Here is a 25,629-nt window from a genome sequence, read left to right on the forward strand (position 1 = left end):
TTATTTTAGAAATTATATTTAATTATCACATAGACTTAGGCTAGTATATCTAGTAAAATACGTATTGCAATTATTATCTAAATAAAACAATATGGGTAGCTGAAATTGCTGTATGATAGATGTAGGTACAAGTACTCTTTTACTTGTGTAATAAATTATGTTAAGGTCTCTGTATGTAATTTACCTCTTTCATGGTTGAACCATTATTCGTAAGCCGATGCCTCGTGTATCAATAAGAAATATAATAATATAAATAATAGTATGTATTAATAATTAATACAAATTAATAAGAATACAGTTGGGGCTTGATGTGGCACGGTGATTGGCTGCAGTCCCTAATCTGTGTCAAGCATCGTCTGGCGTCGCTAGCTTCCGGATGGGTAACCACCTGGGTGTGTAGTGACGAATCCTAGCTCCACATACACACGTATTACTCGAACCCAACCATGACCCCTACAAAAAATGCTAATGGCCACAGACCACAGTTCCCGGTGCTTTAGAAAAAAAATCTAAATCGTTTACTTTAATTAGAGATTATAATAGAACCGTTAACAATTATAATTATTTAATGGTGTCGGTCATTGGTGGTGGAAGGGGGGAGAATATTATATCCAGATAATGCTTCAAGAATTCCAAACCAAAATTATTTAAATACGTCATTAAGTTGCTTCAAATCTAAACGTCTTCCTAGAATTTTTACAAAACATATGAAGCTTAAAAAATTAATAAAAAATGTTTGCTTTGAAAAAAAGTTTTACATGAATGTGTAGTCTCCAATAAATTGTTCAAGTGCGTCTTACAAGTATGAAACATATCAAATTTTAGTTGTGCAGTTATGTTATCATTAAGCTTCGTTGGTTCCAAATAATAATAATCACTCTAATATTAAAACTTTCATTGCTAAATAAGATCTAGGTACTGAATTTTATAAGCACTTGTTACACTGAGCTGACAAATGCTGATAAATTATTAACACTATAGGCACCTAGTTACATTAAAAATGTATATCCAATCATACTTTAAAGTTTAGGTTACAGTTAATGGGTTAACCTTAGATCATATTATACTATGATTGGACCCATTACTGGTAACTTGAAGCACATATAAGCGGCGACGAGTCTGTATCGCCTTTCACGTGTTATATTGTACGTTTCAAGTTATAATAATTAAAAGTTCAACTTGATAAGCGGACACTAAGATAGAAAACAAAATCATGATCTTTTTATTCGAAGTGTCCCAGTTAACCCATTATTAGGCGAGGAGGTGATTAAACCCAGCACCTCACACTGCTTCCCCCGCGCGACCGTACTATTACCTACAACAGAGGATTAAATAAGTAATAAGAATGTTAGTAAACTTATGGGCTATGGATAGTTGAAGCTATGGTGATGATAGTAAACTATTGGTATTGGTGGTATACTATCATTCCTGATCGTGTGCATTTCAATGATCTTTTCCTACTAACTACCAAGGTATTCTATATTGTATCTATAAACATAACAGTTAAAGAAAATATTGAAATATTACCTAGGGAAATTAGAGCCTAACTAATTATCATACATTTTAACACACAAAATATGTCAATATATAACCCTAAACAAAACGCCCGTCCACAAAAAATTTGAAAATCATCACCTCCTTTTTAACTTTTAAAATTTTGTTAACTATATTTCACCTAACTGATTATTATTTCATTTAAAAACCATTCAGTAATTATATAATATACAATATTGTTAATTGTTGAGCCTTTATTTATGAATATTCATTGTAAACATCTGTTATATACAGGTATCCTTATCTTTCATTTAATGGTAATAATATACGGACACCTGTGTCCAATAGTTATGATAAAGTTACATAGATACTTCAATGCTGTATATTCGCATACATATTTTAACATGTTATGTAGGTAAATAATAATAATATGTTAGTTTATAGGTTAAAAAAAATTATTTATATGGTAGAAAAAATGTGCTTTTTTGTCAATCTTTAAATTTATTATCATACAAAAAATATTTAGATAATTATATTGTTCCTAGAACTGTAACTTCAAATTATGTACATTTCATGTCTGAACACACCCCCAAAAAACAGTGTATACCAACAATTGTTTTTCAATTTCCTAGTGAGTTGAAGTGTCTTAAAGTTGAAGTGTTTATAAAATTAACTTTTCTTTAGGTTTAGTTTTATATTTGTTATTTTTAAAACAATTTTAGTCAATTTAGATTAAAGAGTTTGCAACAATTGTTGGGATCACTGGTGTCTTAAAATCTATTTGGATTAAGAATTTTAATCAACTATTTTAAAAAATAATTAATTCGTTCAATTTTTAACTACTATTTTTGTATTTAAAATGTTTTCAAAAATAAAAAATTAATAACCAATGATTTCAGTCTATCATAGAATTATTGGTAACATATCTTCTATTAATAATTCTGTGATACAAAAATCAAAATCCAAGAATAAATATTTAAAACTGTTTAACCATTATGTTAAAGATATAGTTCTTAATGTTAACTAAAGTTAGTGAAATCTGTTTTTAGTTTGATTGAAGGCTGGATTGATTTTGTTATACTTTGTGGTATATGACAACCAGAGTTAAACTGTTGTTGTGATTTAGTAGTTTTAATGGTATGTTCTAATTTTGTTTTCAATTTGTTGTTTTGAGACATGATTATTTTGAATTCCTGAAACAATAAAAAAAATAGTAGACAATTTAAAAAAAATGTTTATTCCAAATACTAATTAATATACCTGAGGATAAACCGGCCCAATTTTCAATAAACATTGTAAACTAAACTCATGAAGTTTAGACCGTGATTTTGATACAGTAGTGTCATATTTTTTCAATTCTGTGTCCATAAGAAAATTGATTAAGGATGGTACAAGCAACGCTAACATTTGGATTCCTGAAAATAAAATAAGGTATGATAAAATATATGATTTGTGTTAATATCAACTCAGTTCTAAAAAAACAGGATACATCATCTTATGTAAAATATACTCAATGTTTCGAATAGAATATATGCATTTTCTTTAGACTACAAATAAATAAATAAATAGTATAAATAGGCTACTTTTTTTGGTAAACTTGATTTGTTTTCATATTTAATGAAAAACATTAATTTAGCAAAATTACTAGACACAGTAAACTTTACTTAAGACACTCACGTTTTTTTGAAGACATTAACTAGTAGGGTAAATGTTTAGAGACCAGCAGAAAACAGCATCTTAAGTGAGGTTTACTATGTATAGTAATTTTGCCATGTTATGTTTTACATTAAATATGAAAACAAATTGAGTTTACAAAAAACTTTTCAGCCGGTCCCTGCACATTAACATACTAGTTAATACCCACAAAAGACGCTATTTTAAGCTGGTCCTTTGAAGAGCATCTTAAGCGAGTATTACTGTTTTATATTGATATTACATTATCTTAACATGATATAACACAGTACATTAGATAATATACATGAGCACAATATAGATAAGACAAGCAACGCTTAAATTTAAGAAGTTCTAAGATCTAATTTTATTGTTCTCTTAAATTGTCTTTAGAGTTAATAAAATATTTGTTAAAATTACTGTGTTTGGGTTGTGCCAATTGAACCAAGCATTCAATTGTGCTAATTGCTTCACATAGCATTATCAAATTAGATTCCAACATATTGCTTGGTATATCCACGTATAACAATTCCATAAGACGTGGAGCTAGTGCTTGAATGTATCCTGTTGCAATATATTTATCTTCAAGTTGAAAAACAGCTTTAAGAAATTGAATGCATTTTGTTTTAACCTATGTATTAAGAATTGTTTTGCATACAAATAAATAACAATTAATTAGAGTATGTAGTATAGTCAATATTTGTATTAATGTATTTTAAGAGTTTGTCTTTATTTTAAATTTCAATGATTAACACAAGAACTTTATTTTTCATTTTATACTCACAAAGATATTATCACTTCCGAAACATTGTGTACAGTAATTAATACAAGGGTATAAAATATTTTGAACAAACATAACACCAGGTGGCGCATGTAATGTAAATACAGTGATAACAGATAGCATCGTTATTTCATTTAATTTTTTTCCTTCATCTCCTAAATAAAATTAAGTTAAGACTAATTAAATTTCTTATATAATTCATTTATACAAATAATTTAATCATATAATTACCAGTTTTAGAAATATCAATTAGTTTAGCGATTGTACTTTGTAAGAGTGACCTCCATTTACTTTCAGACACTTTGTGATATCCAAAAGGATGTTTGCAGAGTACATGAAAAGCGTCCAGGGCAGCTAGAATAGAAACTTTATTTTTGGACGTTTCATTAGCTTCATTAGTTTCTCCCAATTCTTTTAGTACATTGGTTATTAAATAAGCAACTGTTGGAAGTATCTGAACACCTCCTGCAAATAAGATATAATATGTATCATCATTTATATATGTATTACCTACTAAGCGTGTTAAAAATAGAAAACATTTTACCACTCGGAGAGCAAAGATTTGGCAGTTGGGCCATAATATTTAATGTTGTAGCGATAACATTATGGTTTAAACAATTTGAATGTAATTTTCTGGTTGAAGATACTAAAGGTGTTGGATTCATATCTGGTATTTGTCGAACAATCAAACACATGCAAACTTCTAATGTGGCAAATACAATACTTTTGTCATGCTCTAAAACCCCGTCCTGTCCACCATCACCTAAGCAAGCTACATCAGCAGCAGTTGAGGAACCAAGACTTTTTTCTAAAGATCAAACAAATTTATTAATAAATAATAAAGCAATATCCAAAGAAAAAAATATATGAAATTAGTAATTGCCAATTACCATTAGTAGTTGAATTTTTTATTTTTAAATCTTCTTGAGCAGCTTTTACTATTTGTTTCACAATATTCATAATAGTTTGTTGTATTTCTATGCTATCATTTGTTAAAAGTAATCTAAAATGATCAATATTATAAGAATTTAATTGTATTTAATTAATATATAACAGAAGTATATTACTTGTGCATGATATTTAAAGTTTCCACTGCTAAAATAGAATTTTTCATCATAATTTGTCTGGCTAATGGTGAATCTAATATTGTATATAACGATTTAAGACAAGTTATAAAATTTTCTAAGTTTTCCAAAGTCCTTTGATTACATATTGCTTCAGTACAAATTCCTAAAAATAATATAATTAATTAAGTAATAAGTAAATAATTATAGAATTTTAGAATTTGAAATTGCAATACTACCAAAAAATTATACTTACCAAATATTAGGTAAAATTTATCTTGTAATTCTTTAGCAATGCTAGTATTTTCATGTTTAAAATCCTCAGAATTCAACCATAATGATAAAGCATATAAAATTGGAGGCCAAGCATTTTTATAATGACTTCTACTATTGTCAATTGTACTTGATGTATAAAAGGCACCACCCTCATGAGGAAGTTGACTGTTAAACTCTATATAGAATTTTAAATATTTAAATAATAACAAATTATGATAGTACATTTTGTTTAAGGATAATTTTTGTTCAAACTTAAAATATTAATTAGGGTGAGTTTAAGTAATACCAAAGGTACGAGAATTGTAGAATAACACAACATACTACACATGTACTCTATTCAAGTTAAGAACGACCGTCAGCAGCATAATTGTGCGCAGGACTGTGACAACACTACAAGGTAGGTATGTCGATAGTTGACTAGGTGGGGGTGACAAACGAGTGTTGCCTAACTGCCAAGAACAAGAACTATTCGCAGCCAGTTCTGTTTTTTAACTTGAATTGAGTATACAAAATTACAGTAAACCATATAAGACACAAATGCTGATTAAATAAAATGGTGTAAATGTAGTAGTTGTATTTAAAACAAAAATATATTTACCACAAGGTAGCAATAAAAGAGCATGATCCTTAAGAGCAGCTTGCCAATTTTTAGATAACATATCTAATTCTGGATGAATTAATGTCAACAGACTATCATTTTGTCCTTCATAATTTCCAAAATCATCATTAGTTTCACTAACATTTAAATTAGAATTTTTATTGAAATTATCAGGAGCAATACCATTGTTTATCATAGCAATAATGTAAATCTAAAATAAATACGCTATTAGTTTAATTTAAATTTCGTTTTAATTAAAAATTGTGTAGAAGTTAAAGTATTAATAACCTGGGCCCAAGCTTTAAGTATAGCTAAACATTCAAATGTTGCAACACTTTCATTATATAAACTGTTAAAATTTATATTAAAACCAGGTTTGAGTTTTTTAAGAGACGTGACTAATAAATGATAAACTCGTCTTAAATCATTTAAATCACGTGCAACTCCACTTCCTATCCATGTTCCACATACTCGACAAGCAGCAGCTGTAACATGACTAGGAGTGTCTTCAGAAAACGCTGGTCTTAATGCAGCACTCACCTTTAAATTATATTTAATAAATTATATTTAATACATTATATATACATTATAACATGCTTGGTTAAGAAAAATGTACTTGAGCTTGAAATTGTTCTAATAATAAATGACCAGGAAATTCAGGTTCAGGTACTTGAGCAAATTTTTCAATAATCTCATTAAGAGTTTCAAACCCTTCTAAACGTAGCTGATCACTGTCACTAGTTGCTGCCATAAAAGCCATTCTTATTAAATCAGACAAATGAAGAATCAGATAATCTCCTATATAATAATAAAAATAAAAACAATAACCATTAAAATGTACAAAGAAAAATGTAAAGCTTTTTCCATACCTTTATTATTAGTAAATGATAATTCTTTAGCTAATGACAAATTAAAATGTGGAGAAGAGTCACATTCTTTATGGCATGTAGATATTATTCGACAAATACACTGAACAGCAAAAACTCTAGTTGGCCATCTAGGTTGTCTTTTTCTTTTTAATAAATATTCATTTTTAGAATCTTTTTGGAATTCATCATGATCATCTCCAGTTTCATCGTCATCATTCATTATAGCTCCATCATTTTTATCTATTTCCTTAGTATGTAACTCTACAAAAATTGCAAGAATTATTATTATGAATAATATTTTAATAAAATAATAATTGGAATTCAAAATGTTAATAATACCTGAAGAAACCGTTAATACCGATTTACATAAATTTATCCATTTTGTAAGATTGTCAACAGCTAACATTTGAAGCATACTTATGAGAGTATCATGGATATCTTTTATTAGTTGTTTGTCCATTTCTGTGTCCAACATATTAAATAATACTCCTGGTAATCCAGATTCTGTCAATAAAAATCCTAAACATAAGAATTTACAATATTAAATTACTATAACTTTATGTAAAATGTTAGTTTAAAAACAAAAATAAATTATTGTTGATATTGCATAATAAGACACTTTGTTAAATTGTAATTACATTATTACATATATTTTCAATCTAATAAAAATGTAATAATATATTGCGATAAAGAAACATTATTGATTAAAATCAATCATTTTTCCTTCTTTACACAAATTAAATAAAAACACATTATTTCAAAAATATTAGCTTTCTCGCCTTGTATAAAATCTTAAAATGAATAAAAGTTAATCTTTTTTTACCATCTTTGTTAATATTTTCAGGAGATTTAACAAATGACTCTGCAATTTCACAAACTTCTTTAGCCTCCCTCTGTGATAACTGCCTCAAACATGAAACTGCTGCTTTTCTTAGAAGTAAGTGGCTGTTTGATAAATTTTGCTGTAATTTTTTTTAATTAAAAAATTATGATTATATACATTGTAAAACATTTTGGTCACAACATGTATTTATACCAAACTTTCCATGTCACTATGTCTATTGTAATTGTTGTAAATAAGGAAAAATTATCAATGTCTATTTTAGTGTTTCTCAACCAGTGATATGGGAAAAGCTAATAAAAGGTACGAAATTTTAAACAAAACAATTAATATTATTAATATAAACAGTCAAGATTTTTTAAGGAGGTGTCACCAAAACATATTAAATTACTAAACATGAATAAAACACAGCTAAGGTTATAAAAATAAATTATCTAATAAAAACAAACAATCAGCCAATCAAGACATTTAATATCTATAACATATATATATTATATATCTATGGAACAAATAACATTTATGATAGTAATATTTGTATATTGTATGCTTAAGAGGACACCACACCTGCATGTGTTGTCTCCGTCTTACAAACGCATAATACAGCAAATTTAAGATCTGCAGATCATGTATACCTCCATAAGTTTAAAAATTAGTGAACTGACCTTCTATAAAATTTAAAGGTAAGATTTTACATTATCTAGAGCATTTCATAGGCGTTTTATTTTATTTTAATTTTAAAGGGAGTTTTGAACATTTTTAATTTACGCTATATTATAAACACATAACTTTCTAAAAAATTCGGCGAGGGTCGGGTCTGATGTTGAGAGAGTGAAGGAGAGAAAAGAAGCGAGAACGCTCTGCTGACAAGAAGGGGCAGTCAAACAAAATGTGATTAAAATTACAGACTGCTGGAATGTGAAGAAAATAAATGTATTTAAGTTTTTGAATTAGGGATGAGCTGAAACTATACTGACGAGATTGAGATGTGAATATCTATAATATCCCAGCTATTAATATAATTTTTATAACTTACACATAAAGTCCAAACTAAGGCAGTCAAATTGACATGTTTTGGTGTGAACATGTGTAACTCTTGTAGACATACTGTAGATTCTGCTTGAACTAATGGATCTTCATGATCTTGCATAATAGCACATGCACACAAAAAAGATGACCGGGCAGTTGTAATTGACGCTGAATTACCTAAATATAAATATTATTAATAAATACATAATACTTAATAATAGATATATGCAATAAAAGATGAGAAGTTATTATTGTTTGAAATATCTACAAGATTTAATAGTATCTTAACAAATAAATTACTAAGTGAATTTACAGTTAAGTAATCATGCTTTAAAAAGTTGAGTTAGTTTTAAGCTTGATTAAGGGTCAAATGGATGGAAGAATGATTCTTGTTGTAAGAGTTACCTAGAAATATATTGTAAAACCTTGGGATGAGTTTTTCAAGATGGAAAACTAGACCTAAAAAACGTGTTACGTTTAAATCAGTTGATTTTATTGAGAATAGCTTTGAAAACATTTCATTATCTTTAGAGAAAAGAATACAGATAAACAAGTGTTTTTAATATAAAGAATTAAATCTATTAAAAATAAATAATATACATCTAAAACAAATTTATATTATGTGATATGCCTAATATATGAACAAGTTTTTTTTATGTTCTATATGTGAACAATGAAGGTAACGAATCTTGATAGGTATTTACTTAAGTATTAAAAGGTTATGTCTATGTTTTTTTTTTACCTATAGACATTAATATTTTATATGTTATACATTATTTTATTTTATAATTTAGTTATAAGAACCTTGTAATTCTGGTCCAATAGTAGTGATTAGAGATGAGATCAATTTTCCAATACACTGATGAACATCAGCATGATAATGAGGAACTATCAACAGAAGTTTTAAGGCCAACGATAGTGAAGGTTCTATATAACCTCTAAACATTGGCCCCCCTGAATTTGCTATAAGAGATAATGCATGGAGAGACCAAACCTAACAAAAATTTTAAAAATGTATTAAACATACAAATTTTTAATTATTTAATTATTTTAAATACTTGAACAATTGGAGATGTGGTATCTTGAGCTAATGCAAGCAAAATGCTAACACTAGTATTCAAATGGTGTGATGATCCCATACCACCAACATGTCTATGTAAATATCCAAGAGCTAAAGAATGTCCAGTTCGACTAGGGACATCTCTAGCACAACGAAGACGATCAAAACTGGTTTGAGCAAGCATTGCAGTGAATCTTGAATCTGAAACTGCTTGAGCCATACGTCCAACACTTTCAGCAGCAGCCACTCGTAGAATGGTATTTCCATTTGTTAATGCATTCTAAAATTAAATTAAAATTAAAAACCATATTGAAAAAATATTAATTAAATATTAACATAAAAAAATAAAACTAAATACAAACAATTCTTATAATAGTATGATAATTTATTCGTAAAAATTAAGTATATTACTGTAATCAGAGTAGCAGTAGTTGTTTTAATTTCTTCGTGACCAATTGTTGATTTAGTATCCGAAAGTGCTTTAAGACCAGCTAATAGTGAAGCAAAAATGTTGGTTGAAATAGCATCACACCGGCAAGACTTTGAGTATTTTATTTGATCAGTGAAATGGTCTATCATTTGAATTCTATGCTTATTGGCCACACGAGGAAATATTAAACCAAATAGAGTAACAGATGCATCAATTACAGATACGCCCAGTGGTAAAGGACTTGGTATGTTATCATCCTAGATAATATTTTTATTTAATTAAGTATAATATATTGAATAATTTTCAAATTTATAAATTGAGAATTAATACACATATTCATTTGTTGACAAAAAAATTTTGTGAAAACTAGGCAATGTAATTGTAAAAAAAAAAAACTCAATTATTAATTACTATTGGTTTATCTAATACTTACTTTAGATACTGAGAGATAAAGATATCTAGGATCATGTTCTAAAGCACCTGATCCTATGGCATTATTTTGTATCAGCTGAAAAAAATTATGATACACTTTATGTTATAACTTATAAGTTATTACAATTATATATTTGTATATTATAAATAGCTCTAGGCATTGTGGCCATTGAGAGATAAGTTTTTTTTTAATATCTATATTATTATTACATTTTTAGGGTATATGACAATTTTTCATACTGCATATTAGATTAAATAATAATTTAACTGAATAACTTCAGGTTTTTTTCTAATTGTTGAAGGGAGACAAAAAAACATTATATTTGTTTGTAACTGTAAGAAATAATGGTATAAATACCTAAATAATCAAATAATACCTATGATGTAGCAATTGCATAATGAAGCATTATATTATAGTGAAAATATTATAGACTTAATTATGGTAAATTCTGTTTACAGTAATTTTTATTATTTTAAAAATCACCGACCGTAAAAATAACTCTTTTTATTTAAAGCTTAGTCTTTCGAGTTTATTTGTAACTTTATCAAACACCTTTTTTATATTACAAAGGACTGATTGGAATAGCTATTTATAACCTATAATTTATTATTGTTTTATAATTAATAATCATACATTACTATCTTGAACTGAATTTCTATTAATTTATCTACTATCATAAAAATATAAAAATTATTCTGGATAGAAAGAGTATTCCAGAATATTCATGTAAGCCAACATAATACAGATTGTACATTTTGCCTCTTTGGAATTTTAGACAGATCACAACAAATTGCATTGATTACATTCTGTGATTAAAATACATACTTACCATTTTCAATTAATATTAAGTATAGGTTTTTAATTGCTTACGTATAAGTATGTAACTGGTTTATTTAACTTTTATTCAAAAAAATTGATATATTAATATGCAAGCAATTTTTTGTTGTACCCATAACTCTGCTTGTATACATACTAGGGGAAAAATAGATAGATAATTGAAAAGAATTTTAAGTAGATGCTCAAAAGAATACATTTTACAAACATGTTGCCGTTAAAGCAGGTCTAATACAGAAACATAAATTCAGCAGGGGGGAGATCTGTCTAATAAAATCAAACTTAAAAAATATTCCTGGTCCAAGTTTGGTAATACAAAATATAAAAATCAGAAAAATAACCAATTTAAGTAATAAAATAAAATAAAAGTTAATTATTATTTGTATTTAAAATTATATAAAAAGGTAATGTTAATTGTAGACTCAAAACTAAAATACAAAATAAAAGTTTTTGCCATACATAACCTTTATACAAAAAAAAGAAAAAAGCACAAACGCCAATGCCAAACTTAGTATGCGCTAAGAAATGCAATATTTTTAGGTATGTTGGTTTTACAATTTAAACAGTTTTTCTGATTGGATTTTGACAAATGAACAATACTAGAACAGTATAACCTCACTTAGACGGAACTTTAGTAAGGCGCAAACCCCAGTATTACGGAAAAATTTTTTGGTCTCTTTTCAAATTACATATAATTTTATCCCGCCAAGAAGGAAACCTCACCAAGCCGAAAACGGACACCTTTTTGTAATAAAAGTTGATAAAAAAACTCGCTAAGACGGAAATATAACAAGATTTTTGTGTAATAAATTTATTTTCATAATGTTGATACCCATAGACAATTGATACATGAACGAGTACGATGACATAAAAAACTAATAAAATTGATATGTATACGTAGAGGACAAAGACAATAACAAAAAGCAATATGAAGAATCTGCTACCTCGAGGAACTACAAAAATTTTCCCTCACAGTGTCCAATAGTGAGCTTTTAGATTTGACTTCGAGAGTCAAGAAGTGTGTAGAAGCGACGCCTTACAAAATAAAAAGCAAACATTAATAACCGATTTTTTTTTTTAAATTATTATTATTATTAATGTATACTGGCTAAAAATAAATAGAAATAAATAAGTATAAATATAAATTGTTTTCTATATATAAACTAGTTTAAAATAAATTTGTCATGTTTAATTTAATTCAATTTTTTGAACCCCGTCAAGACAAAAACCCCGTTAAGACTGAAAAATGTCATGGTCCCATGAGATTCCGTCTTATCGAGGTTTTACTGTAATAATTAGTTGAAAAATAGCACATTGAATAATATTACATACATATTTGTTCATGACGACTTACATAATCATATTCAACTTTTCTTGAACAATCCACCTTATTTATAAGCAGCAATTTAAAAACCAAAAAATAAGTTAATTGAAACCAAAGATAACTAATATGAAAATAATAATTTTCATACAAGATGTATAACTAGCCAACATAACTTTTATTGTTTACTACATATATTATAAAACAATAAAGAATCCATTACCTGATCTTCAATTGTCTGATGGTGTGAATGTTGAACAGGACATATTCCCAATAATATTCCTTCCTCGTTTTTACAAACATACCTCAATTTTGATGTTACTGTATTAGCAGGATTTTCTGCCAATGTAAATTCTGAGACTAGCAGTCTTAAAATATGTGTAAATGAAGCTGCAATTATTTAATTGTGTTAATTAAGCATAGAGATAAATTCTTCCCTACTAAGCAAGTGTCGTAAAAAACTAATATCTAAGTTTTGAGAAAAATGCATGTTTGAATTTTTCATTTTATTATACCTTATTATTTGTTATTCTAGTTCATTTAGTTAAAAGTCATATCCACCTTTATAGTTATATGTTATATACAAATTAACTTATGTTATTACTCAGAGGTATAATTCTTATATACTACATAGTATATACTTTTATTTACCAAGGAAAAACACTGTAAGTAAATTTTAAGGCATTTTTGCTTAATAACTATAAGTTGTCTAAACATTTATTTACTAGAATAAAATGCCCTAAATAAATGTATGCTAATAAAGATATGACATAAAATATAATAATTTTATAGCAAAACAGAATTTTACAATTTATCAAAATCAAAGTTCCTTAATTCAAAAACTGACATTGTTCTATTTAATATTTAAAAACAGAAAATTTTAATTATGAACTGTTATATTTTCTTAAAACTATTTTGTATTTTGTAAAATCAACTAAAATTAATTGACTCAATTTGTTGAAATTGTCATTTCTTTTTTCAACAGAAATGCCACAAGGTTCTTTCAATGCTTAAGGTGCACAAATTATAGATATTTTCATAACATTTGTCTTTAAAAAATCAAGCTTTGAACATTCAAAATTAAAATTACATTTTGAGGACAAAATAAATGTATCTTGAACAAGTTTTATAGACGGTGAATTGTTTAGTAACACGTTATTACTTATTTGTCAATTCACTTATTTTTATTATGAATTGAATAAATAAAAATAAAAATAATTCATAATTTTCACATCTAGTTTTGAAATATTTGCATTAATAATTTTAACAAAATTTTAAAATTATAATTATACTATGAATAATATACGTCCAGATCAAAAAAAAAAATGTATGAAAGTTATTGTAAAATTGCTTGGCAAGCATCATACATTAGGCATGTGTTCACAGGAGTAACGGATTCAATACAATTTCTAACTTAATCTAAATTTTTGTAGTTAAGACCATCAGTAATAGATTTAATTTTACCTCTAGGTGTAGATTCAAGAATATCTAACACCCTATCATTGTTTTTTTTAAAACCTAATGTACTTAAAAAGAATAGCTTACATATTTGAATTTGTAAGCCATCACTGTTTGTTAAAAAAAATTTAAACACATTTTTCCTTTTTGGATTTTCATTTATAGATTATTATCAGTTTCGGAACTATCATAAGTGCAATGTACAAATGATCTTCTATCAAATATTCCTGTTGAATCTATATTATATATATTTTATCATATTATTTTATTTTAAATCATATAAATCTATAGCAAAATTCTGTATTAATTTTCTTACCAGCTGTGGAAGAAATCGAACTGATCTCCAACCCATAAGAAAACTCATCTTGTGAATCCATGACTTTAATTTTTAAATTTTTTTAAATAAAAGTATAATAATAATATAACTTAACTTAAATAATAAAGATAGAAATTTAGAAACTATTGATATTCAATGCAGTTACTTCAGAAAAAAAGAGTAGAAATGCTAAGTAATAACTAATAATGACAAAATTTGGGTAGAACAAAGAAATTTTAAGAGAACGCTAGACACGCATTTGTTGTTTCTGTCTTACAAGTGCGTAACATAGCTAATTTATGATTAGTAGTTTAAATTTAGCTTTGTTTGATTAAAAATAAGAGTGAATCAAATCTATTATGAAACCTATAATTACAACCTATTTAGGGAAGAACATTATCTCTGTTTTATATAAGTTTTTTACAATAGTTCAATTTTTTGGCAAGTTTTGAGTATATAATATAGCACATGGTTACAAATACTCATACCTAACTTACTTAAAAACTAAATTCTTACCATAGTTCTTACCAGTAAGTTTCATAATAGATTGATTCATTCTAATTTTTAAATAAACAAACAGAAACATGAACTACTGAAAGTAAAACCCCTATTTTATGTACTTGTAAGACGGAGACAAAAAATTCTTAGTGTAGCGCCCTCCAAGCAAAAACGCTGTGTCTATAAAAAATATTTACTGAGTTCAAACTTAGTACTACAACATTTTTTTATTACTTTCAGCATTTTTAATCTATTTAATATTCAGGGGTATTTTTTTCATAAAAAAATGTGTTAAGTTGTTACACATATTAGATGCATTATCTAATTTTTTTTTTTGAGTTAAGACACTTTTGCTTAGCAGAGCAGAATTGTACTTTTTTACTTTTTTTACTTAAAAATTTTTTTTTTTTTGAAACTTTAGAACACACAAAACCTTCTAAAATAATGTAGTTGAAAATATTAATAAAATTAAGGTACCTTCAAAATCTTGTGCAGGAATCAGAGATAAAGTTTCATATAATCGCAATCTGACTAATGCTATTGGAGCTTTTAAGTGTTGACCATAGCTTTTAACAACCGAATTCATACTAAAAATATATTACATTATTCAATTAATATATTTATTAACTTTACATAATTTTTGTATAAGTTGACTGTAATACATCTCTTTCATATAAAAATACTTAATATAAAATAAAATAATATAAATATTTACTTAATTAACATTGCAAGAGCAGATTCAATTGGAACTAATAATCTTTTAATTTTCTCTTCAGTGACTAGCTCATTACAGTTGAATAAGAAACTATAAATAGATGCAAGAGCTCCTGCTCGGCCCTCCAAAATCAACTTTATTATTTAAAATAAGGTAAACATAAGTTATTTCTTTAGTCACATAAACATTATTAAACTAATGTTCTTAGTTAGAAATTCTTACCTGCCAAGTAAATGCATCTCCTCTTGCTTTTTCAGATTCAAGTTCTTTAGATGATCGCGGAAAAGAATTTCTCCATAAAAGAAGCATACGTGGTAAAAGCCCTCGAACAACGCTAACTCCTATACACATGAATAAATATTTATTATTTTTAATAATTTTAAAAAAGATTTTAGAAATATATTTATATTACCTAATGTCATTACACCACCAATTAACAACCATCCGGCCTGAGTTCTACTTAGCGACAGCCGACTGTTTTGACTTGCAGTTCTCAGTAAATCTTCAGCGGTGTTAAAGATTATCTAATCATTCAACATAAATCACATATAATATTTTGATTATAAAACATAGTATATAATTATATAAAAACTAACTTTTCCTCGCATATGAGGGATGCCCAAAGGTGAGACTTTAACACTTCCGAGTATACCAATAAGTACAGCACTATAACCAACAATTATTTCTGGAGTAGCTCTTGAACTTTCAATATTCTCAATACATCTAATAAACAATAATTATTTACAATTGATTTGTTTTATTAAAAAATGAAATTTATTTTAAATATATACCGATCAATTAAAGGTGTGCATTGACTTGGTAAGGCAATACAAACACATTGTATACACCATGCAGCTGATAATCGAGCGGCTTGACTTGGATGTACCATAACAGATAAAGCTGTCTCAATAACATCTAAAAAAAATAATTAATAAAAAGAGTACAAATAAACAATATACAAATTAAATTTACTGCATGTGTTATCCGATATAAGATTGTTAGCCATTGTGCCCATGTTAAGCAATAAACAGCCCATTTCTTGCAATGCACAAACCAAAAAATGTTGACCAAATATGGTCTCTTGGTTAAAATCTTTAGCGTTTTCTGGACTAAAATCTAAAATAACATAAAATCTCATAAATTTAGCTAATTTTAACTATAATTATTAGTTTACCAATTGAACTCATTTGTTTCTTAACAATTAGGGCCAATTCTTTACACGCAGAAGATTGTGCCTTTTCACTTAACATTTGTCCAAGAACACTACGTAATATAAAGCTAATACACTTTCTAGAATAAACAGCATCAACATGAGAAGATGCTGATTTTGGATTCGCAACTAAATCTAAAATATGTCGCATGAAAGTATTTAAATTTTTTTCCAGCCAAGTAACATCCAACGAATGAACAAATTCCACATAGGTCTAAATATGAAAAAAGTAAATACTTATAATCTATTAAAATTTATTAGCACAAAAACTTACATAAGTAACGCCAACTCTAACTTCTCGATGACTACCTGTAGTTCCTTTTATAATTTCTCCAGTTCCTTTAAGAAACCCAGTTCCACCTCTCAAAAAACCATTCATTAATATGGTTAATGAATCTTCTAATGTAACACATTTTGTTGACTTTGACATTTGAACTAAGAGCAAATATTATTTTTTTAAATTTGAGACAAACTTATTTTATTTATAGTTTCATACCTGAATGATGTTCTTTATTTTGGATTTGTGTGGAAGCAATTAAAAAGCCTAAAAATTTTGCTACAGAACATCTCACTTCATAGTTTGCATTCTCAAATGCTCGGAAACATAATGCAGCTACATTTTCTAAATCTGATGTGTATAAAAAACTGGAATGTTTTATCATTTCAAATAAACACTAAACAAAATAAATAATGATGATTTATTACAAAAATATAATCAAAATGTATATTACTTTGGCAGTAGCAGTTCGAACAGCCATAACTCGATCAGTTAGAGAATGTTTAATAGCCTTGTATATATCTTTGTGAATATGACCCATAACATTTCCCATTCCACAGCAAATCTAATTATAAATGGAAAAAACATGAATAATTTTAGTTAATTTAATTAATTTAGGAAAAGCAATTACCTTTTCTAATGTTATAATTATCTCTACTCTCATTTGGGATTCCGCATTTTTGAGACATTTTATTAAAATATAGACCGTTTCTTCATAAGAACGTCCCATCATTCGTCCCAAATTTTTATACATAAATCCCATACAAGTAACTGCAGCTCTAAAGAAATTTAAGACAATATAATAAAATCTATGTTAAGTGATATAATCTCCATCTCAAATGCATGTAGAAAGTTTAAATAATATATGCAAATATTACCAAGTAAATGTTATCATATGAGTCTAGGATATTTTATATTATATTATTTTACATTGCCTTTATTAATTTATTTTACTATTATGGTATTATGGGAGGTTGATATAAATTTTAGTGAAAACATAGCATGAATTATAATAATATAATTTAATGTTTTGGTTCCAGTATGAAACACTAATGCGAATCTAATTTAACATTTTTCAAACCTCAGCTATACAATTTGAATTTTTTTTTTTCATTTTTAATTTACATGCTTATAAATTGAATAAAATAAAATAATATAAATTCATTACACTAATTATCATGTCAAAGTAAATAGATATGTCAGCAACAATACAAGTTTTAATCCTGATGACACATCCTACAGTCCCAGTCTATTCGTGGTTCTCCTCATTTTACTGGCCATTCAATTATCCATTAAAAGAAAATCTCATATTATTATATATAGAAATATCATCACATATTCTACCAAAAGAGAATTATAGACGGAATGTAGAATGGTTGGCACACATGGTGCATATCATAGTGACTGACATACCTATTTACTTTGTCATACTAATTGGTATAGTATGTACATTAAGTTATGTGATGTGAGCAATGTACAATTTTTGTAAAAAATGTTGCTTTATTGGTAGAATTTAAAATCTATACATACAACAATAAGTAAAATAGATAAAAATAAAAAGTTATACTAAGCAAAAAAAAAATATTTTAAGTTGAAGTTACATAAGTGTCATCGGTGGGTGGCTTCTTAGCTCATAATTTCATGTTTTTTTTATTGTGTCTCAGCTCATACTCTTATTGTGCCGATTGTGTACAGATTGTGTATTACTAATAAAAAAAAAAAAAAAAAAAAAAAAAGTTGAAGTTGGAAGGGGAAGCCTATACACAATTATTATGATAATCTTAAACAATTTTTTAAAAAATTCTACTGTTGTTTTGTTAAATAAATACTGAATTATTGAGCATCCTTGCTCATTTTACTATCTTAAATTCTATAGTTAATATTTGTTGATAGGTACATACAACTTTGTAGAAAGGTATGTTAAAGAATCATCTTTTACACGTAACAAATCATTACATTTGTTAACTGTATCAAAAAGTAGAAATGTATCGCCAACATTGAATAAAGTGGACAGACATTTTGCAATTAACATTCTAGTCGGTGGACCTGGGTTTTCTTGAATCAAACTTGTTAACTGATCGACCATTTTTTTTTGACATTCTTTGATATCAACCTAAAATAAGTAATTAAAAACCATTAGTATAAATATATTTATAGTAAAACACTAATTTTATTGAAACTGTAACTTAGAAGTCTTTTAAAATGAAAATACTACCTTCCTATACATTAATCACTGATAAATAATACACGTGATATAGGTATAACTAGAACATCTATTTTAAATAAATTATCTAGTTGAGTTTTTATAGATATATTTTTTTAAATGCACCAAAGCTCAACAAGAATTCTAAAACATGAGTATAAGAAATAGGTAGTTAACAATCATGGAATTTGTTTGAACATTTCAAAAAACCATTTGTATTATACAATGGCAATAGGGAATAAAAACAATTTTATTTTGTGTTATTATTATAATTAAACCTCAAAAATACTGCAAGAAATATCCAAACTTGGATGCTTGAAAATACTCGGTAAACTCCAGTCTCAAACTGTCTAGTGTTTGTTAGAAAAATAGGTATTACGTAGGTATATGAAGAAATATTTGGCAAATAAATTCTATTAATGAATCTAGGTCAATTGCCACTAGTCAGATATTAGGGATAGCAGACAATTGCCTCCTGTATGTGGACAATTTCCACCCATAACTCATTACAATTACGATAAGTGGCTTTACATTAACTTTTTTTTTTATTTTAATAAGATCCACTTAGTATTTTATTTTTAAACCTTAGGTATTAAAATCAAACATTTTATGAATTATGATATTTTAAGTTTTAATATGTTTACTTTAAATCAGGGGCCAACAGGCAGGCACTTTGTGTGACTCGCAAGTAAAATTTATAATTTGTATAAAAATAAACATAACCTACCTATGTATAAAAACCATGTAATAAGATGTATACACTTGAAACGGTAGATAAAAATGTGTTTATAGATACCTTGTAAAATTAATAATACACCTATATAAGTTACAAACTTACATAAACTAAATTTTACATGATTTTACATTTTCAATTTACATTATAACAATTCATTTACAATAAATAAACCTGTTTTACTCATACAAAAAAATCTAAGACCCATAATTAGTTGATAAATATTCAAAAATGTATATATTTTAAAATTAAAGATCCAGATTTAGATAAGTGGATGTTCTGATTTGTTTAAAAGTAGTTGATAGGATCTAAATAAGACAAAACAATTAGAAATCCAAACTTATTTTCAAAATCCATAAATCAATATTGGATCAATCAAAATTCAGTACTTATACATAAAGATCAGTCTTTTTAGCATGAAAAACAAGTCGGTTTTAAATCTTTTCAAGTAATTTTAAAATATATTTAAAATGTCCTTCCACTGGGTGGCGGCTAATGTAATATTTTTTTGAACCACATTTGGTCTGGTGGCAATTGACCGAATACCACAATTTACAGCTGCTATATATACTTGAAATGGTCAACCATAACATTTTTAATAACTAATAAGGATCATAAAAATTCCTCATCTAATAAAATGGTAGACACCTAGGTACTCACTTTCTTAGAAGTCAATAATACTTTATCTAAAAACCGTAGCCATTCAAAGATGAAAACTGGACGTTTAGTTTCAGGTAATTGTCTTAACGCTTCTTCGTTCAACAGCAAGCTGTGGCTTAGTTCCATCATAACAATATAGATATGAAAAAATGTAAGCTATCTAACAAGGCTCCTAGGCGAAAAAAATAATAGCACCGTCGACCATCATAGGACTATTTTATAAAATATTATTATAAATGTTTATATTAAAAATCCTCAGACGTAACACACTAGCCACTCAAGCACTAACCACTAGCGAGTAAGGACTAGCCGTCTGAGTAGAATAGTAGATAAATATTTATCGAGATATTTATTTATTTACATAAAGTAGTAGCAACATACAAGGATAGACCATAGAAAACAAATGTATGGGATAGACAGTAGCTACTAACTACCACGATCCACGGAATAACTGATAGCGCTGTGAACTGTGAAGTGTGAAGATAGCAAGCTCACAGTGAGTCACGTAAACAGTAACAGTATATATGTATATTCATGGTCACTAAAATTTGCCATTTATTCTGATAAAGAGGGTAACCGAATACCATAAACCCAACAAGAGTCTTTTATAGGTCTATGCTGAATACCGCATATTCTATTGCCTATACATAGGTATTAATAAGTTTTTACACACGAAATATAAATTAGTTTTACAAACTTTTCTGTTTTACCGAACACTTGTTTTTTGGTTTCAACGCAGGGGCACAACCAGGATTAATTTAAGTGGAGGTACAAAACAATTATATTAAATTACTATTTTTCTCATAGGCGTTAGCCGTTACCTAATATGTTTATAAGTAGAGAGGTAGAGAGCCTTGATAATAATTAATATATTATATTATATTAACTATTATTAAGGTTCTCTATGTTTAGGTATGTAACTAATTTCAAATTTGTCTATGGTTTTTCTGTACCGTTCGTCACTGTATATCTTTTTTCTATGCAGTACACTATACAACTATAGTTGTCGAGTATGTCATTGTAATAGATGTGTTATACCTATTTGAATTCCATAATAAACGATAAATCATTGTATTCGATAACGATACTGAGAGGATCGCATAGTTAATTGTTAAATGATAAAATTGAATAATTAAAAAACATTAATAAAAATCGAAAATATCTCATGGCTATAAATAGTGCAACTTTTCGGTAAACATTTTTTTGTCGTTAAAAGCAAATTAATATACAATTTGATGTAACTTAAAAATATTATTCGTGGGTAAACTTGATAATATATGAATTATAATTTTCATGAGCCCCCACACGAGTTGATCAGCATGAGATGTTCATTGAAGATTGAAGTCCGTTATTCTGTTGAAATAAATAAAAATACACTCTTATTATGAAAAAAAAAACAATATTTTGTTTGGTAACAGAATTTTTATTCAGATATAGCAGAAAACATACAAGTCACATAATTATTATGACACAATGTGTGGTCAATGATTTAGAAAAATAAATATTGTTAACATATTATAACAAAATAATTATTATGACACAATGTGGTCAATAATTTAGAAGAATAAATATTGTAAACATATAACATAAAAAATATGGCCTATTTAAATATAGGTAGAAAAAAAATCAAAGAAAAAAAATTGTAATGTATTACCACAAAAAATTGCCCATTAAAGTCAATAGTAAAAAGTTAGTTATAGAAAAGAAAAACAAAATAAATAAAACACCAGACAAGACATAATAAGGGGACCACATGATGGCTAGCCATCGGTGGTCGACCTCGGTGTGTACTTACGCAAGTGCTTCTGCAGGTCACCTCCATACGTACCCCCCCCCCCCCAAAAAGGCGCAATTCGGGTTAAATGTATGGGGGTGCTAAATTCATGCGTGAACTAAAGTGGCCCTTAAGGGGCTTTGCCCCCCACGAGCCACTTCATTCATACGCCATCATTAAACTAACTTTTTAAAGCCCTTGCAAACTATATCAATTTTTTATTACAACGAACTTATCGACTAACAAAAATGAAGGCACCTACTTAAAAAATTTAAAAATGTTTGATTTGGTAAAAAAGTTTAGCTATATTCAACATCTTAACAGTTTATTCCCATTTCCCATCATGAATTTTCTAAAATTGAAAAGTGCTCCGATCAATGTAAAACAATCTATTGTTTATGCGTTCAAACATTACATTACATTTTTTAATCAAATCATTGGAATAGTAAGTACTTACACTTTTGTTAGACGTACCTATAGCTACTTCAAATCCATACATTTATTTTAAATGTTTTGATCTAATGACAACACGAAATGTACATGTGATTGTGTAATATGTATGATACCTACTTGTGATTGGTAGAAAGTATGTAGTATATAATATTATTTAATATACACACAATAATGATCATTTAGGTACTACGTACAAAGACAAATAATTGCCTTGGCCTATACACAATTCCTTAAAAATAAAATGTTTGCAGGGCCTTAATATAAACAATTACTAAAAATATAATATAATATGTGTTATTGTTAATATTATTATGAAAATGAAAATGATGTCTTAATAATAAATTTATCATAATGATATATTATAATTAATAAAACTTTGATGATGCAATTAAAAATTTAGGGGGGGTACAAATAAACCCTCCAAATTGCGCCTATGGATTTCCCACGGACGGACGAGTGCAGTTATTTGTTTTTATTGTCTATTTATAACCATTAATGATCTATGCTTGAATTGATAAAAAAATAGAAGGGTGATGTGGAAATATAAAAAAAATGTGAGTTTGAGGTACTCCTTGGTGAGATTTTTTTTTGGCAAATTTTTAAAAGTAGGATCCGTTTAGTATTTTTTTGTATATAACTTTCAAATTACACATTCTATAAGTACTGTATTTTTCTTAGGTACCTATTGTTTTTATAGTACTCTATTGATGCCAGGATTAACATTTATCAGGTGGATTCCCCTGCAATGAAAATGTTTTGTTTTCGTGCATACCTTGTATAATATTATAATCGTTGTGTTACTCAAAAAGTAAAAATTGTTATGATCAAATCCAAAATACAAGTATAGGGAACCTAAAATTTTATCTCTTAATGTTATCTTATATGTAGGGCCCGGATTTTTATGCAAATGCATATTCTTCTACATTTGACGTATAATAATCCTGATTAAATATCTTGACATATCGTAAAACGTAGATTCTACTGTTAATTTTTTATTTTGCATATTTTTGCATATTTGCATCAAAATGCATAATAATTGCATATTTCGGGGTAATTACATAAAATGTGAATATTTAATAAATACTTGATAAAATATTTTAAATTTTACTCAAAGTTTGATATACATGCCGATTTTGCCCGATCGCCGACGTGGAAAGAAGTTTTTCCAAGTACAAAAGTATGTTTCGAGATAATCGTAGGAGTTTTCAATTCGAAAACTTGAAATCCATATTTATTACTTCATGCTGGTACTCATCCAATAATAATAATTTAATATAAATAGTAATACTTTAATTAATTTATAACACTTTTATACTTACACAATGTCATTAAAAATTTTATTTTGCATTTTTTTATTAATAAACCATTTTTATACATAATATATTGTTAATTTAAAAAAAAAAATCATTTTGCATATTTTTTGCATATTTATGATATGAATCTGCATATTTTATAGATTTTTATTGCATATAAATCCGGGCCCTACTTATATGTATATTTAAAAAAATATACTTAATTTTGCGATCACGTTTGTGGTCTTGTAGTTTTTTTTTTACAGAAAATAAATATATCATAGATGATGCTTTGTATATTTTGTAAAATTATATTTAATTAATTATTCTTTATGGAACTATATTTATACGACTAATACAGATTATTAAAATGCTTTAAAATTGTCATGTTGATTATAGTATGTTTTTTTTTAGATGGATAATAAGTCCAAGGGTCGTAAGTTAATGTCCTAAAAAATAATTATATTAGTATGCGCTTATGCATTTAAAACTGACAAAATATGCATTAAAAAGTTCAGAAATTCTTAAACTGAACAAACGTTCTCGCACACACGTCGCAATAATGAATGAAATAGTCGAGAATAAACCACTGTAAAAGTATAAAGAAGATTAGACTTTTTCATATAACATTGTTTTCCACCACTTGAACGCGGGCTACGAGCTGTATACGTTTTATTTTTAATCATTTTACGTTGAGAAAATGTCTATCTATTTTATTATACAGTGCAAACATATAAATTATTGCATTTTCATCAAATTTTGGTAAAAATACCCTAAATATGTACAATAAAATAGAAAAACACATAATTATGCCAAACAGTCGAAATATCTAAACATGCAAGATTTTCAAGAAGAAAAATTCGATACGTATCGATACGAAATAGTTACGTACCACCTCGTATCGAAGTCCGAGTCCGATACGGGTCGGTACGTATCGCTTATAATATACTGCACTTGTAACATCTTGAACGCTCAAAATTGACTCGATACATACCGATACACTCCAAATTCTTTCTTGAAAATCTTGATGCTAAATAAAATTTCAAATACTCATCCATGGTACCTTGAAATGGATTTCTATGTCACCTAGCATTAAATTCAACTTAGCAAGATTGATATGCAAATGCATGAACTCAAGAGCCCTTGTTCCTAATAATTATTTTTTAAACTATAGGTAAGTACATCTTACATGATATGCATAATAGATTATTATGCCTCTCCTCCGAAATTTAGTTCTAAGTACATCGCCGTTATTCATCCATCTTGTATTCTGAATTATATTTAAAAAATAAATATGTTAATTAAAACCCCTTATATATCTTGCATAGGCAATAACATATGC

The 25,629-nt window shown here is 27.2% G+C and overlaps 1 protein-coding gene across 2 annotated transcripts; it reads right to left on the reverse strand.

Moving 5' to 3' along the window:
- Positions 1-1,730: 1,730 nt before the first annotated feature.
- Positions 1,731-20,917, reverse strand: LOC111035608 (HEAT repeat-containing protein 5B). Of its 2 annotated transcripts, XM_022317662.1 has the most exons (36): positions 20,769-20,897; positions 19,074-19,285; positions 17,804-17,951; positions 17,627-17,737; positions 17,392-17,569; positions 17,170-17,330; positions 16,860-17,109; positions 16,658-16,801; positions 16,477-16,600; positions 16,282-16,408; positions 16,098-16,209; positions 15,908-16,026; positions 15,686-15,819; positions 15,448-15,557; positions 12,922-13,088; positions 12,732-12,764; positions 10,544-10,618; positions 10,092-10,367; positions 9,679-9,960; positions 9,425-9,614; positions 8,628-8,797; positions 7,577-7,715; positions 7,093-7,272; positions 6,754-7,014; positions 6,501-6,682; positions 6,173-6,424; positions 5,885-6,095; positions 5,267-5,461; positions 5,014-5,176; positions 4,837-4,949; positions 4,491-4,754; positions 4,178-4,411; positions 3,950-4,101; positions 3,586-3,796; positions 2,755-2,909; positions 1,731-2,687 (listed from the first exon to the last, which is right to left on the reverse strand). In XM_022317662.1, exons 1-36 carry the CDS (start codon positions 20,895-20,897, stop codon positions 2,514-2,516), a joined length of 6,138 nt encoding a protein of 2,045 aa, XP_022173354.1. In that variant the 3' UTR covers positions 1,731-2,513. The 2 variants fall into 2 exon arrangements, with proteins under 2 accessions (XP_022173354.1, XP_022174088.1); XM_022318396.1 differs by lacking the exon at positions 12,732-12,764 and having other exon boundaries at positions 20,769-20,917.
- Positions 20,918-25,629: the final 4,712 nt, after the last annotated feature.

The sequence above is a fragment of the Myzus persicae genome, unplaced genomic scaffold (genome assembly GCF_001856785.1).
Source record: "Myzus persicae strain clone G006 unplaced genomic scaffold, MPER_G0061.0, whole genome shotgun sequence".
In the NCBI taxonomy this organism is placed as follows: domain Eukaryota; kingdom Metazoa; phylum Arthropoda; class Insecta; order Hemiptera; family Aphididae; genus Myzus; species Myzus persicae.

What these genes read in the sequence shown, in the direction of transcription:
- LOC111035608 (XM_022317662.1), bottom strand. Translation starts at nt 20,897, where the DNA reads ATGATGGAACTAAGCCACAGCTTGCTGTTGAACGAAGAAGCGTTAAGA. An exon ending in TGCACACCTTTAATTGATCG is followed by an intron (nt 16,409 to 16,476) that starts GTATATATTTAA and finishes ATTGTTTATTAG; the next exon opens with ATGTATTGAGAATATTGAAA. An exon ending in CCTTAGTTTGGACTTTATGT is followed by an intron (nt 7,716 to 8,627) that starts GTAAGTTATAAA and finishes AAAAAATTACAG; the next exon opens with CAAAATTTATCAAACAGCCA.